A 16,134-nucleotide genomic window follows, 5' to 3' on the forward strand; every position below is an offset into this window, starting at 1 on the left:
AATTTCCTTGAAGTAATAACCTGTCTAATATAATTACATCTAATTTCATGGGCACAACTGATAGAGAGTATCGTGCATGTATAGAAATAATGTATTCTATGACTTTATGCAATTAGAGACTGAAACATATGGGTCACAGCTAAGAATAAACAAACACTAGTTAAAATACAATTCTGGGAGTCTTCATATTAGCATTATGAGTTACATAGATTGCATAAATTAGATAAATCACATAAAGCTCCTTGGGTGATGATTATTATTCTAGATGGGATAATAAAGCAACTCCCTGCTTTTGACACATGTACTTGGTTTTTTTAAATTGTCATTCTTTTAACCACATCTTGATGCTATAGTAGTATGCATTTTCCAGTGTTCATTTCAGATCACTAGTTGCCATTGGCAAAAAGAAAGGAGACTCAAAACACTAGTACCATGTCACAAGTTTGGAAATATTCCATGTTTAAGAGAAAGATGGGAAATTAGAAACTCGAAGATATACATTTAATCTAATAATGCCCATAGACACTGTTTATTATTCTCTGACATATCTGAAGAAGTTAAATTTCAAAAGTCAAGTTTATAGACTTACCTGAATCTTGTGCTTTTTAATAGTCTTCTGACTGATCTCAGCTGCCATCAAAGCTTCCTATATAATAAAGCAAAAATGTTATCTATTGAAAATTTCAGTAGAAAAAACATAGATATTTCTTTGTTTCTTGTATATTCTGCATGAAAGTACTAGAATGTTTAATCTTATGGTAAAACAAATAGCATCACATTTCTAATCAACAAAAGCAATTGATAATGCCCCCAAAATGATTTTGGCTTTCTCTGGATTCACTCCATGTTAATATCTCAGAAGATTGGCACTATATGTAGTACAATCAGAAGAAATCCTTTTTTTAAACCAACATCTGCATTAGAAAGATACCTTAGTCTTAATTTGTTTTCCTAATGTTTCACTAACGTTGAATAAATGTATTCTTCATTAGCTGGAAAATTATTTTTCATCAAGTTTAATTTGTGGCTCATTTACTACATTACTCCATGAGTCCATGATATCAAAAGGAAGCTAATTTATTACAACTTAAAATGAGAAGTGAAAGCTTAATTGGGATTACAAGAAAAATGATTAAAGTGCATTAGTACTAGATCAGATTATGTGTAAATATATAACTATCCATAGCTTTAAGGAAAATCCAGTTTCCATAAAAGACATTTGTCACTTATTACTAGGACGTATCTTAAAATTTCAGATAACATTAAACAGCATAATAAACCTCGATGCTTCATCTCTTTGCACCATGTCATACCTTTGATAATTGAAAAACCCAGAAATTATTTAAATAACATCAATGACTAAAACTGTATAGTTTGAAATTAAAAGCTATGCTATATATGCAGTCAGATAAACTATTGGCACTAAGTAATTGTAGCAAATTACCAACACTTTCTACTTATTTGCTTCATATTTTATTTTGATTATCACTCTTATCTGCTATCTCAGATTCAAAAATACTGCAATCTGAGTTATATTGAAGTTTTCCTTTTTTTCTGTACTATAGAACCTTTGACTAGTTCCTTCTTAGAGTCAGGTGCTGGTATAAAAAATTAATTCTGGCTTTCAGACCCTAAAATGCAGTGTTCCTCCCTATTTGTCTTCACTATGCTCCTCTGTTTAGAAATTTATAGACTTCTGGCCTGACATTAGTCACAAGCTTCCCTGGCTTTTATATTATGCATAGGTTAATTTTATTAGATTTAATTAGCTATACACTGTTAGTAAGTTTGCATAGTCTAGCTCACAGGTCGGTAACCTGCGGCTCCAGAGCCGCATGTGGCTCTGTGAACCTTCCCCTGCAGCTCCCAGCCTCCTCTGCCATTTGCAGAGAGAGACAGAGACAGAGAGAGGCACTTGCGCTTCACCTCTCTCTCTCTCTCTCTCTCTCTCTCTCTCTCTCTCTCTGTGTATAAAAAAGAGAGTGGCCTCACTCTGTTCGACGAGCCGACAAGCTTACTGGGTGGGGCTCCTGCCTTGGCTGCGTCTCTGCAGGAAGCAGGAAACAGGAAGGGCAGGAGAGAGCTAACTAGCCCAGCTATGCTGGCTCAGGAATTCTGGGAGTTGAAGTCCATGAGTCATAAAAGAGCTGAGGTTGCCTACCCCTGAGCTTGTTGGAGAACAGCTTGAAACCAGCTTGCCAGGTGAACAGAAGATCGGAAGGAGGGAGAGAGGGGGGAGAGAAAGAGAGAGAGAGAGAGAAAAAGAGAGGGAGAGAGAGAAAGAAAGAGAGGGAGAGAGGGAGGGAGGGAGGGAGAGAGAGAGAGGAAAGAGAAAGAAAGAAAGAAAGAAAGTGGGGGAAGAGGACTGGCAGACCAAGGACAGATAGAGGGAGAGGGAGAGAGAAGGAGGGAGGGAGAGACAAAGACCCTTTTGACATCTAAAATGAAGATAACACTGCATATATCCTTTTTTACCTTTATGATTATATATATGTGTGTGTGTGTGTGTGTGTGTGTGTGTGTGTGTGTGTGTATGTAAAAAAGGATATATGCAGTGTTATCTTCATTTTAGATATCAAAAGGGTTTTGCGGCTCCCAGTGTTTTGTTTTTGGTGGGAAATGGGTCCAAGTGGCTCTTTGAGTGTTTTGAGTTGCCTATCCCTGGTCTAGCTTGTCTACTCTTTATTGTAAAGACTTGATTGGTATATTTTAATTAACTGATGTCCCTTTATTTTTGTGCTTCGATTTATGTATAATATAAAATATTAATAGTACATTTCATTCTAACAGTACTCATGACTGTTATTAACAAGGCTAGTCAGATATTTTTAGAGGCACAAAATGCAACCAAAACAAAGACTCTATTGTTTAGATAAAAAAACAAGCATATGATAGGGTAATGCAGTGGGGATTTGGCCTTTCATTGGGAGTACTGATGAGAACACTACTTGTGCTCCTAGCTTCTTAACTTTATTGCCTAGTTGTTTGTAATCTCTTACTATTGTACTCAAGTTCTTTGTTGTGTCATTCATCCCAATGTGGAGGAGAAGAAAAGGGTAGTAATCTGTAGGCCTAATTATTTTGGTTAGGTTCTCAGCCACATCATTGATTTTTGCTCCAGGGAGACAACATATCTCTCTGGATTATATGTCCGGTCTGCAGATGAATGATTCTGTTCCTTTGAGGATAGAATCTATTACCAACACTCGCCCTCCTTTTTGGGGGGCTGCAGTATGGGGTTCTTTTCTGTTTATCTCAGGTGTGTTGGTTGATGTGACTTTTTTAGGGATATTTGAAGTTGTTTCTTTGCTAGGTGTCTGCATGTTTTCTTGGGGACGCTGTGGGTCTGTGTGTTTCCATCTAAAGGGAGAAATCGATTGCTCAGTTTTAATGGGGCTGCTTCTGGTTGGGTTGGATTGGGCAGTAGGGATTTGTTAGATATCTGCTGCTTCTTTCTTTGAGTATTGTGTTTCCTTCTGTGTGTGACATACTTCCATTTGTCTTCCTCCAAGGGTTTATCAGTAGGGTCAAATCCTCTGGGAGTTATTTATTCATTATTTGGTTTGATTTGGGTATAGCTTTCTTTCGTAGATTGGGGTTTGGCTAGAGTTGCCTCTAAGTGCCTTATTTTTTCCTCTAATAGTTCACATCTAATGCATGTATAATTTGGGTGTTCTTTGGGCATAAGCACATACATGGAACATGTATTGCATACCACAATAGTATTAGTTGCCTGTTCCATGAGTTTGTTGTTTGAAAATCCCTTTTTGGTTGGTGGGTGTGCTTTGCTTTTAGCCTTGTTTCTTCCTTCTCTGATCTAGATAATTATGCCTGCTTTTTTTCCTATCCTATATTTCATCGTTCTGGTGAAAAATATCTACATTTTAATAGCTTACTATAGCGCAGGATGTGGCCGACTATATCCCATAAATAAAATTCAAGTGTTCTTCAAATTATGTACCATTATAATAAAAAGAACCAAAGTTATATATGCTGTTACCAGTTTATCTCATGCTAGATAACGAGTGGACAAAGCTTTAGTTGACATTGATATTCCAGAATCACATCATATTGAAATGAGTTATTCTTTGGATCAATACAAGGTAGTGTGGCTTTTTAAAATGAGAATCAGTTCATGAAGCAGTGATAATCATAATATTTTGAAAACTAAAAATTACAATTATTTCTGGTTCATTACTGCTTGAAAAAGGAGGAAGCACATTTATCAGGATTATTATTATTATTATTATTATTATTATTATTATTATTATTATTATTATTATTATTATTATTATTAAATATGAATCTTTACTTCCTGACATCACAGCTGTCTTTCAGATATTGGTATCAAAAGCTTGAGTATGAATAAATTATTCAGAAGCCATGTTCATTTACTTTAAAAATATTACAATAAGGATACACATGGAAATGCAAATATTTAAGTGACTGTGGTCCTTTTACTGTCTAACTGACATATCTAAGTAATTGTATTATGTTAAATATGACTAAAATTGGTACATTTTGGATACCACATTCATACATCTCAATTAGGGATAATGGCAGATGCATGGCATGTGCATTGTTATTAACAAACCCTATGTATTTGAGGTGTGTGTGTGTGTTTGTGTGTGTGTGTGTGTGTTTGCCTTTGAATCATTGTCAAGTCTTGGAGATTGCTTGGAGTAGTCCCTGCAATTTTACTTAGCAAGATTTAGAGATGGCTTGCTGCTGCTTCTTCCTAGGGCTGAGAGAGAAAAACTGGCCCAAAGTCTCCCATCTGCTTTTATGCCCAAAACGAGACTAGAACTTACAGACTCCTGGATTTCTAGCCCAAAACTTTAACTACTATAGCAAAATGGCTATCTCTCATTATCTCAAGTTATCTAAATAAATAAATGTAACTAGAAATAATATAATTTAGTCTAAAACCACAGCACCTATAATTATATTAAAATTGCTAAACATAACAATAACTTTTATTGTAGCAATTAGAAAATAAAGACCTATTTTTCCCATGTACCATTAAGAAGGAAAGATGGAAAAGATTTAATAATTACTTCATATTTTTTTTTCTCCAAGAGCCATTCAATATGATCATCTTGATCTCGTTCTTTGGCCACTACCACATCACTCGGGCTGACAATATAAAAAAGTGATTCACCTTCAGAATATTCTGTAAAAGATAAAACAACTGAATCAATTTCCTCCCAAATATCTAGCACTGCAATATAGTCGTGGAACATTGACATGTGCAACCAACTATACAGGATGCTTTGTATGAAACTGAGCATTATTCATACTGCAACTCTCTACAGCAGCCTCCCTCATTTACAAAATAATACCTCAAAGGGGAGGAAATCACATGCAAATACTAGATTTTACCAACTTACTTAAGAAATTATGATTCAGAGCCTGGGAGCAACTGAACGGATCCAATATTAGGCATAAAGAACCATGACATCAATTTCAGAACAAAATCTTCTCTTTAAAGTGTGACAAATCATCAGTTCTCAGATATTTAAACTGAAAGAACAAGTTACTCAGCAGTGAATTGATTCTTCAGATAGTCCTCTCTATATTCACATACGTGGATTCTGCACATGTGCAGAATTTCCCTTTTGGAAACTTTTTAGAGGAATTTCTAGCAGAAAATCCTGAAAGTATCACAAGGAGTATCACAATGAATGGTATAAAAATTCAGAATCTTCTTTGGAAAAAAAGAAGAATGTTCCCAAAATTTCCAGATGTGATAAATGCAAGGAGAACTGAGGAGAAACATGGGATCAATACACTTTGAAGCAGGTTTTGCCTTAGTTCTCAGTGAATCTCAAATGAGGCTCTAGGCAGGCACTTAACTCATACATGTGATAAGTAGCAATTACAAAGGAAAACATATGATAATATGATAAAGTATACAGTAAAATATATGATAAATATATGATATGATACATATTGTAACATTTGATTTAAGATAATATAGATTGGAGCAATATCATTCTTATCTTTTTGTGATAAATAGGTCAATTCCATGATTACTTTAGAATGTAATCTAGTAAAAATTAGACTGAAAAGAAATAGTTACCTAAACAATAATCTCGGCATTCATTTTCTTGAAAGCATCTTACTGTGAGTGCATCGGAAGATATTTCTTCACAAGATTCAGGAAATGGTTGAATTATATCAAGTCTTGGTCGGGCATAACATTCTCTTTCCTGCAAAAAGAAAATAATACTCAGCTTTCAAAATGCTCGTCCTATATTAGTGATCTATTGGAATTTATTAATCCCAATTGCAATTGTCTTAAACTACAGTCCATGTAGTCAAATACAGTATTTTACTTTGTTAGATTTCTTTAGTGTATAAAACAGATGTTTCCATTAATACCTTAAAAGCTCGTTTCTGATCAAAGAAAGCAGAATATACAGAGGCAATGGGAATGCTCAGGATTTATGAAAGTTAAAAAAGCATTGGAACTGAAACTTTAGATAATCTATCTTTCATTTATACAATAAAGTCTCTGAGTGGAAAACAATGATTTAACAACTAAAAATAAACAAATATTATTTTTATAGTAATGATTTGGACAACTTTTTATTACTGATACCTTTATAGTTTTATAACCTGATATTTAATACAAAAAGACTTTCATAGATTAGCTGAAAATTCCTCTCAAACCATTAAAACTATTATCCTTCAGGTAATGAAGAAACACACACCCACATCCCCCACACAAATATTTGTTTCTATTTAGAACACTGAATCATAATACTGTTGATTATTGCATACAGCCAGCTTGGTTTGGGAATCATTGTCTAAGACATACCAAGATGTATGAGTTCACAGTCAGATGTGATTTATTTAGCAAACTATGGTTAATAAAACTGTGACTTAACATAATTATTTGACTCTAGCCACAGTGTAAGATAGAACTGTTTTATTCCCCAAAAGGGATTTCTTAACTAGAAATAGCCTTCAGCAGAGTTATAAATGGTTCCTGAGTGCTTTGTTTGTACATTTTACAACATATGTAAAACAACATAAGTATTCGATATATTTTCATATAAAGAATTAATTTTTGGATTTTAATGTCAGCACTAGAGAAATTAGTAAGTGAAGAAAAATCTGATTTAAAAAATGGCAATATCCAAAACCACTGGTCAAACATTTCAGCTCTAGTAATTACTGCCTTCGGGATGGACATCCTTGAGAAAATCTGTCAAATAGCTGAGTTAGGTTTCATCAGGGGTTTTAACATTATTTTTCAAAGATAATATAAAGACTGTGCTTTCTATTAAAAGTGTTAATCATATGAGCAACACAAGCATGCATCTATCCAACCCATAAGAGTTTCTTAATGGCAACTATTCATTCAATTTTTTCAGTTTCTAATCTTTCATTATTTCCCTTTCTATCCAATTACAATTGTGACTGCATAATGGTTGTTCATATATAATAGTCCTTTCCCAGGACAGTAGTCTCTGAATATGATAAGGTGGATTTAGGTTCACAAAAGCTTATGTAATAATAAAGTGCTACAATGCTAAATTTTAATTCTATTGCTTTCACTGCAGCAAAATATCAAGGCTATTCCTTCAGTATATTCTTAAGATACTTTTCCATGTAAATATATAAACAGTATCAAATGCTTTCCAATGGAGCTTCACAACATGAATATTAAATACATTTTATAGACTCCAGTTTTTATTGATTTGGAACTTTCATGATGAGAAATATATAATTATTTAAAAAATGATGTGTTGTTTAGCTATCTCACTTGATGCTAGCAAAATTTATATAACATGCCATATAGGCAACATCAACTTATCAAAAAGGTGACAATGCAGGCCAAAACTCTATACACCACAAATATAGTACACCACCAATACTATATTTCATCCCAACTTTCACTGATAGGATTCAACTTCACTTTGTAGCTTGGTTTTTTTTTCCCCCTGAGACTCAGTCACTGAAAGGGTCTACAGTACTATTAATTTTCCTGGGAAAAACTGCAACAGTGTCTTTGATCCTTTATTTAAAATAATAAAAAATAACAATCTGGCCATTCTGCATGAGGGCTAGAAGCAGACCCTATTGATTTCAATAGAAGAGTATCACTTTCACTTTGAGTCAATGTTGTTTCATTGCTTAGCAAAAATGTGCACCTACTTGTTCAAGCTTACTATAGCAATGACTATCTAATGTCAGTTCGCTATCAAGGACATGAAAAGAATAATCTAAATTTCACAGGTTTTCTCTCTTCTATACTCCTTCCATTTCATTTTGTAGTGAAAACAACTGTCATGAAGACTTTAGAAAGTCTCCTGAGAAATGCTAGTGATTCAATATTTTCTCTGTATATTAGACATTTTCAACTGAGATAGACATTATCAAATTGAGACAACTACAGTATACCAAATAGTTTTTGTCTCTATGTCCCTCACTGTGCCTATAATCATTTGAGAACAATTATCTCGACAGACTTTATTTAGAAGAAAGTGCAAAATTAGCACAGTCATTTCAATCAAGTTTTAATTCCTGTTCAACCGTCTGCATCACTGTGTACGTATTGGACTTTGCACCACTTGAGCCTTAGGGTGTCTAGGTTTTTCCCCTCATCCTCTTCTTACTGTCACTGAGTATTCACTCCACTTTCTTCAAATATTTAGGCAGTAATGTAAATAAAATCCTGCTCTCACTTGTTTTCCACATTTCCCCTGCCTCCCCAAAATCTGCAAGTGGTACTGCAAAGGGATGAAGACATTATAATTACTCATACTATTTTATTTACCCTTTGCTACAGGTTAAGAAAGCCACTGGTTTGACTTCAGTTTGCTATGGTTTTATTTTCCGATTTGGCATCAGGAATATTCAGCACAGATGGTCTTTGATTTATAACCACAATTGGAACCAGAATTTCTGTTGCCAAGCAAGGTGGTGGTTGGCATACCTGATTTTACGATTTTTCCCCCCTTCAATTGTTAATCACTACAGTTGTTAAGTGAATCATGCAAATACAGCGTTTCCCATTGACTTTGCTTGTCAGAAGCTGGCTGGGAAGATTGCAAATGGTGATAACAGTATGCTTTTTGGCTCAGCATATTAAGCATTTCTTTTAACTTGGAAGATACTAAAATGCAAAGTCTTGGAAAATATGAATTCTTTATTGCTGTCTTACAAAATAGGGAGATATGGCAGTTAATAGCATACCAAAAACAGCTAGATGATAGTCCTGCTATTTAACATTTTTGAGGAATCCAAATATGAATATAGAAAGGAAATATTTCTGTTTAGGAACCAGTGGGGAGTATATATCTTAGACCAAGCACCTATGTAACTATCAAGGCAATTCAATAAAGTAATCAATCAATCTAGTCACCAAAGATTGAGTTCCATTCAACAGATTCCTTAATTATTTGTATATATATTATGGCACTTACCATTTTCTCTGAAATCTCCTTTACAAATGAAAGTATGACAAGCTGGTCACAGAGAGGTGCAATCCCACTGATATAAAATTCAGTGTTGAACTGGGACACTGAGTAGCAGACAAATAAAGAAACAGCTAGTTTACTATTAATTCAAATTATTGGTTGTGTTTCCATGAAAGAACAATATCACACAGACAATTCAATATGCAAATGAAATCAATATCATTATAATGATTATAATAATTTCCTGAGAGACAGATCAGCATACATTTAATTTTCCTTTAAAATTAATCTCTAAAATTTGAAAATTTGACATATAATTCGTATTATATGCCAAAATTGATTATCATATTGTTGACTGTTATGGTAATCGACTTTAATTTTTGTGGAGGGAAGAGGGGTATACTATACCCAGTATGCTCAAGAGTGATAAAAACCAACCTTCAGTTACGCACAAGGTAGTAATCGAAGATACTGTGCAATATAAACATATATTTTGGAAATTTAACAGTTCAATACTGATCTATTATTTTAGACCAAGAATATTTGTTATTTCCACAATCTGTGGAAAGCTACAGTAATTATAAGATCCAAGATCCATTGAAAAAAAAAGGAATATGGACTTTATTGAATTTCACAAGAATTCTCTGTGTGTCTGCATTATAGATTAATTATGTCAAAAAGTTGTCCTGTCATAACATGTATTATGAATATAAGACTGAGGGGTCCTTGGTGTTCTCCGAGTTTGCTTATTTTCTTGCAAATGTTTCATTACTCTAGCTAGGTAACATCATCAGTGCTAGTATATAAGAATATAAGATTTCACCACACAATCAGCTCTGGTTGATATATGACCAACACACATGTATTGGTTTTAAGATTTTGGGAGTTTTTTGTAATGCTGAAGCTCTGAAACATTTGTGACAGTCAGTTTTTCTACTATTGGGATTTTTTGCTTTAATTCAACTCTCAGCTTCTAGTATCAAAAGCAATGTATCTACCCTAGTGTATTCCAGCATCCTTCTCATTGATATGTTTTCCCTACTTTCTGCTATTCTAGACACTAAGCAATAGGCAGCCATAGCTACAACAACTGGGGGGAAAAGCCTGCTGGCAAATTTCTGACATGCTATCCCTTCACTGACACAGTATGAAGAGGCTATTACATGCAATAAATGAAAGATGGCTTGAAAATTTTACAATATCCTCTCATGCAAAATGAGAGCCAAAAAGAGGCTATCACTGGACTTTCCCTATATGAAAGAATACCTAACACAATATTTTCAGTATTACAACTGGTCAGAATTGATTTTTATATAGTTGTAAACATAAATTCAACATAATCTTCTAACACCAATTAAAATAAAAATACTGTCTCATGAAAATTTTTGTAGTAACTTCAGAACTGGAAAGGAAGGAAATGCTATTTTTTAATGCTGTGTTCAAGAGATAATAAAACCTAAAAGGCAAGTGTTCAGGGTTTATACCCCTGCACAAGCAGTAAGTCAGTATAAAATACATTTATATGATGTCAAACATGAGCTGCATGAGAAACACAATTCAAGTTGGAGTCATTAGCTTTTGGCTTAGACTCAAAATGCTCAGGAGGCAGTTGGTTGGATTTAGGGAATCAGTCTACCTGTCTTGCAGAAATCCCTTAACAAAAATAATGCCCTACGAAGACCTGATTTTCAGGAAATTGACAGAAACCATCTATTCAGATACAGGGAATAATACTCTCCCCCCCCCGCCCAACATATTCAAGTTCTAATACAGTCTAATTTCCTAGATGATATAAAAACACTATACTAGGGAACATATAAAGATATAAATTGAAAATAGCATTTTTTCCAATTAATTTAATAAGCAGAAGTAGTTGGGGGGAGGTAATCATATTTCCTACATCAGCATTATGTAGTAGTTGATGGATTGAATTAAAATTATGAAATCATAGCTACAATACCACTCTCAATGATGGAAGCTCATTGGGTGAATTTGGACAGTCATACTCCTATTTTGTAGCTTGGCTATTTGGGGAAAAACCAGAGTATTATTTATAGAACCTTAAGATCCTAATGAAAAGACGGGACTTAACAGCTATCAAATAAATCATTCAAATAATTGATTATAAGGCACCTTACAAAAGTATAATACCTGTATTTCAAATATTTCCTTCACAAACAACATTTCAAGGAAAACAATCATAGATCACTAGAAGGTTTGTCATTTTTTCAAAAGATTGATGGACTCATAAAATCAAAGCATTCAAGAGCATATTTATTTTATGTTTGGAAATATTATGAGCTATCTTTTCTGTCCTATATAAAGTAGTTCTTATTCTGGAACAATCCACTCATATGATCTGTAGATCTAGTCTAGGCCATTTTCTAAATTTTGCCTGATATAATTTAATAATCAACACAAACATTTTCTTTTTCTTTTTTGTATAGATTTTATTAGTTTTTATAGGATTAGGAATAAGGTGGGGTCGGGGTTGGGGTTGGGATTTGGGTTAAGATTAGGGTTGAGGCTTTTCCAAATAACATTCTCAATATTTAGCGAACAGCATAATGTCTGGGTTCATGTTTTTAACAAACAATAATAGATAATAGTTAATTATCATAAACAATATGTTAATTAATCACTCAATAGCCTTCTTCTTGCTAATATATATTCAAAATTACATATCACATTCCTTTCTCTCTAACTTGTTTTTCTAGCCATTGATAGAAATTATCCCATGTTCTAAAGTACACAGAGTCTTCTTTCTCTTGTATCTTTAAAGTCAATCTAATAAATCATTTTCTTAGTAGGAATCTATAGCAATACTAAGTGGTGGTTTTGGGTTTTTTGCTTCATGAAAGTCTTACAAAATGAATCACCTTAAAGGTTTTTAGTAAATATAAATATATTTGCTTCTGAATTTTAAAAGCATATGCACAAACATAAAAAGGAAGCAGGAATACCATCTATATAGAAGATAGTTTACAAAATAATCTATTCTATTTAGGAAACTATTTCTGGGAATTATATTCAAATGCACAAGAATAACAGGCTGCAGTTAGTTTGCCCATGTGATACTACTATAATGGAGCTGCAGTGGTTTCTAAGTGCATACGAAACACAATTCAAGGTGCTCGACATTACCCTAAGCATTTTATGGCTATTATCTGAGTATCTGAGGGACTGCTTTAGCATTGGGTGACCATAGAATGGTAGAAGCTAGTGAATATACTGTCGAAAAGAGAATATGAAAATGATAAAGACATTGTGAAAAACAAAAATAAAGAGTGATAAACTGTTAGAGAAGAGCAGTGACTTTGGGATTAATTTACCAAATCACTTCGCTCTATTGTAAGATTTAGAAGAGATCAACATTATGGTACAAAAATGAACAAACAGCCAAAAAATCCTTGAATCTGCTATATCTATAGCACTGCTAGAAAAACATTTTGTACAATCAAAAATCTCTGATGAAACTATTGATTTAATAACAGAACGATGGACAATGAAGAATACTGGAAGTTTCACTAATAAACTGGAGTACGTTGAACTTTGCAAGACCTTAAGAAAAAGTATTCCAAGAAGAAGCACATCAGTTTAATGTGAAGCTTGGATCTGTGTGTAGAACAAGATCTGTGTGTAGAACAAGAGAGGAAATGTTAGAAATAATTGGAAAATTCTACTCAGACCTATACAAAGATCAAGATCACTCAAAAGTAACAACACTCACGAAAGAGAAAATGCCAGATATCCTAGTGGAAAATGGCAAAGCTTCAGGAAATGACTGTGTTACAGCTGAAATGCTGAAAGCTGGTGGTCAGAATTTACACAAGATGCCTCAGAGAAGGAAAAATACCCGACATGTGGAAAAATGCTGAAGTGATTCTTATACATAAGAAAGGGCCCAAGATAACAGGTAGGGTTCAGAAGTTGTTACAGCACAATGGATCACATCCAGATTGTTCAGCAAGTCATTGAAAGGCATAATGAGTACCATCATGCCTCTGTGCATGACTTTCATTGACTACGAAAAGGCATTTGATTCAGTATTTCAGCAAGCAATAATCAATGAATTGTTCAAGTAAGTCATAGACACTGCTTATATAAACTTAGTCAATATACAAAAAAAAACAATAGCGACAATTTGTCTTAATGATCTTAAAATGGAAATTATCATAGAACAAGGTGTACAAGGCCATACAATACCTATCCTTTTCTCAGCCTGCCTTGAAAAGTATTTCGCAAACTAGACTGGGCAAAAGATGGAATAAAAATCAATGGCTCCTATTTAAATCACTTAAGGTTTGCAGATGATGTTATTTTCTTCTCACAAGACCCAGAAGACTTACAAAGACACATACATGAGCTGCACAAAGCAGAACCATTTGGTTTAAAAATAAACCTGAAAAAGAACTAAGTTATATTTAATAAATTCACCAAAGAAATAAAAATGTTTATATCTGGAGAAGAACTAGACGGAGCAGACCACTATATATATATATATATCTTGGCCAATGGATCTCAATGGAATGTGATACAAAAAATTGAATGCCATGTTAAACGTGGTTGGCAGGCATTCAGCAAGTTAAGCATAATTTTCAAGAACAACTTTCCCCTGTGCCTGAAGAGAAAAGTTTTTGATCAGTGTGCTACCTATTCTAACATATGCCAGCGAAACATTGACGTTAACCTCATAATCAATATAAAAGCTATGACTGGTGCAAAGAGCAATGGAAAGATACATGCTCGGCATCACCAGACAAGATAGAAACACCTGCACATGGATTAGAGCAGGGCTTTTCAACCAGTGGTACGGGTACCACCTGTGGTACATTGGCACCTGGCAGGTGGTACGCGACTATCCTAGAAAAGTGGGGGAGGGGAATGAGCTGAACCGGTGATAGCACCGCACAAGCCTCAGCGAGAGATGACTGGAGCTGCAGGGTTGTCAGGGCTCAGCGGAAGCGCCAGGATCAGTGCCGCTTTCCAGCTGATTGGCATTTCTTCGGGGCTGTCAGGGCTCAGTGGAAGCGCCAGGATCAGCGCCAGGCTCCAGCTGAGTCCTGAAGAAGCACCAATCAGCTGGAAAGCAGCACTGAACCTGGTGCTTCTGCTGAACCCAGAAGAAGCACCGATCAGCTAGAATATTGCAGCATCTCCAGGGTCTTGTGATTTACATTCAGATGCTTGGCAACTGATTCATATTTATGATGGTCACAGTGTCCCAGGATCATGTGAAGTGACCAAAACCTGCTGCAACCACCCAGCAGACGGGGGGGAATAAAAACCAAACACCCCCACCCCACCCCCTCTGCCAATCCTCAACAGAAATGCTCACAACAATGAAAACCTCGGACAGTAGGAAGAGCGCTGCCGGGTAGATAGGCAGGTGTCTTGCTCGGCTGTGGCTTGGGGGGCACTTTTTTCAGTGCATTGTAACTTCGAACAGTCACTAAGCGAACTGTTGTAAGTCAAGGACTACCTGTACTTTATCACTTTTTTCTTCTTTTTTTGGTCATCAAGTTTTTGACACCTTACTAGGCGACTGGTGGTACTTGAATATTGCCATATCCTAAAAGTGGTACAATGGGTGAAAAGGTTGAAAAGCCCTGGATTAGAGAACAAACAAAAATATATGATACCATCAAAAGAGTAGAAGAATTGAAATGGAAATGGGCTGGTCATATAGCAAGAAGAACTGATGGCAGGTGGATTAAGGCAGTCATATAATGGATTCCACTTGATGAAAAGTGTTCACAAAAGAGACCTAAAACAAGATGGAGCAATCACATTAGCAAGTATTGCGGGCCCAACTGGCAAAGGAAAGCTCAAGACCATATTGGTTGGAAACATGCAGAAGACGCCTTAATCCTGTAATGGATAGACAATGGCTATAATGATGATCACAGGCATTACACATATGCATCTTGTGACTAGAAGGCAGACTACAATTAGCTGCTCTCATCAAAATCAGATCCAAACTGTGATCATCTTCATCCACAAAATCTATTACACGAATAAGCTTGTGAATATGCCTATGACCTATTAGTTGCAAAAAAAATAGGAAGGGAAAGGAAGGGGCAGGGAAAGACTGAATAAAAAGAGACTGGGTTTGCTGAAGACATACCTAACAAAAACTCTCATTCAATTTTGGTGCTCCTTACAAATTCATGTATTGTGTGAACTAGCCCATACCTAGGTCCTGGCCAGCAGACCAATAAATCCCATGGTTTTCAACTGCTGCTGCTTAATGCTGGATTGGTCAATAACAAGGCTCGTCTTATTAGTTTTCTTGTATACGAAGAGGAGGCCAACCAGGTATGTATTACCCAGACTTGGCTGGGCCAAGAGCAGGTGGGGTTGCACTCTTAGAAATATATCCCACCAGGTTTAGGATTTGGTACCAGTTGAGATCCCCCAGGGCAGGGGAGGAAGGATAACAGTTATACTCCAGGAATCTCTGCTGGCTTTTGAGGACACTGATGCATAGGTTCCTGAAGTTAGACTCATGGGAGCGAATGATTGCTATTGTAGTAACCTCCCTGCCTGAGCTCCTGGAAGCCATTTCAGGTTTGGTCATGGAGTTCCCCAGACTTATGGTTCTGGGGGACCTCAACTTGCTGTCCCTGGAGCAGGTCTCCAAAGCAGCCTAGGAATTCATGGGTTCTCCCAGTTGTTCTTGGCTTGATTTGGGACAATGGCC

At 35.4% G+C, this 16,134-nt stretch overlaps 1 protein-coding gene across 1 annotated transcript in view; it reads right to left on the bottom strand.

Annotated features, from left to right (window-relative positions):
* VPS41 (VPS41 subunit of HOPS complex) overlaps positions 1–16,134 on the bottom strand; it is a 158,504-nt gene that overhangs the window by 38,573 nt on the left and 103,797 nt on the right. The window contains exons 11-14 of the mRNA XM_015811174.1: positions 9,438–9,535; positions 6,083–6,212; positions 5,058–5,173; positions 590–646 (exon numbers count right to left, since the gene is read on the bottom strand). Coding sequence (XP_015666660.1) covers positions 590–646; positions 5,058–5,173; positions 6,083–6,212; positions 9,438–9,535 — 401 coding nt within the window. The remainder of the gene's footprint in view (positions 1–589; positions 647–5,057; positions 5,174–6,082; positions 6,213–9,437; positions 9,536–16,134) is intronic.

The sequence above is a fragment of the Protobothrops mucrosquamatus genome, unplaced genomic scaffold (genome assembly GCF_001527695.2).
Source record: "Protobothrops mucrosquamatus isolate PMUCROS unplaced genomic scaffold, P.Mucros_1.0 scaffold32, whole genome shotgun sequence".
In the NCBI taxonomy this organism is placed as follows: Eukaryota; Metazoa; Chordata; class Lepidosauria; order Squamata; family Viperidae; genus Protobothrops; species Protobothrops mucrosquamatus.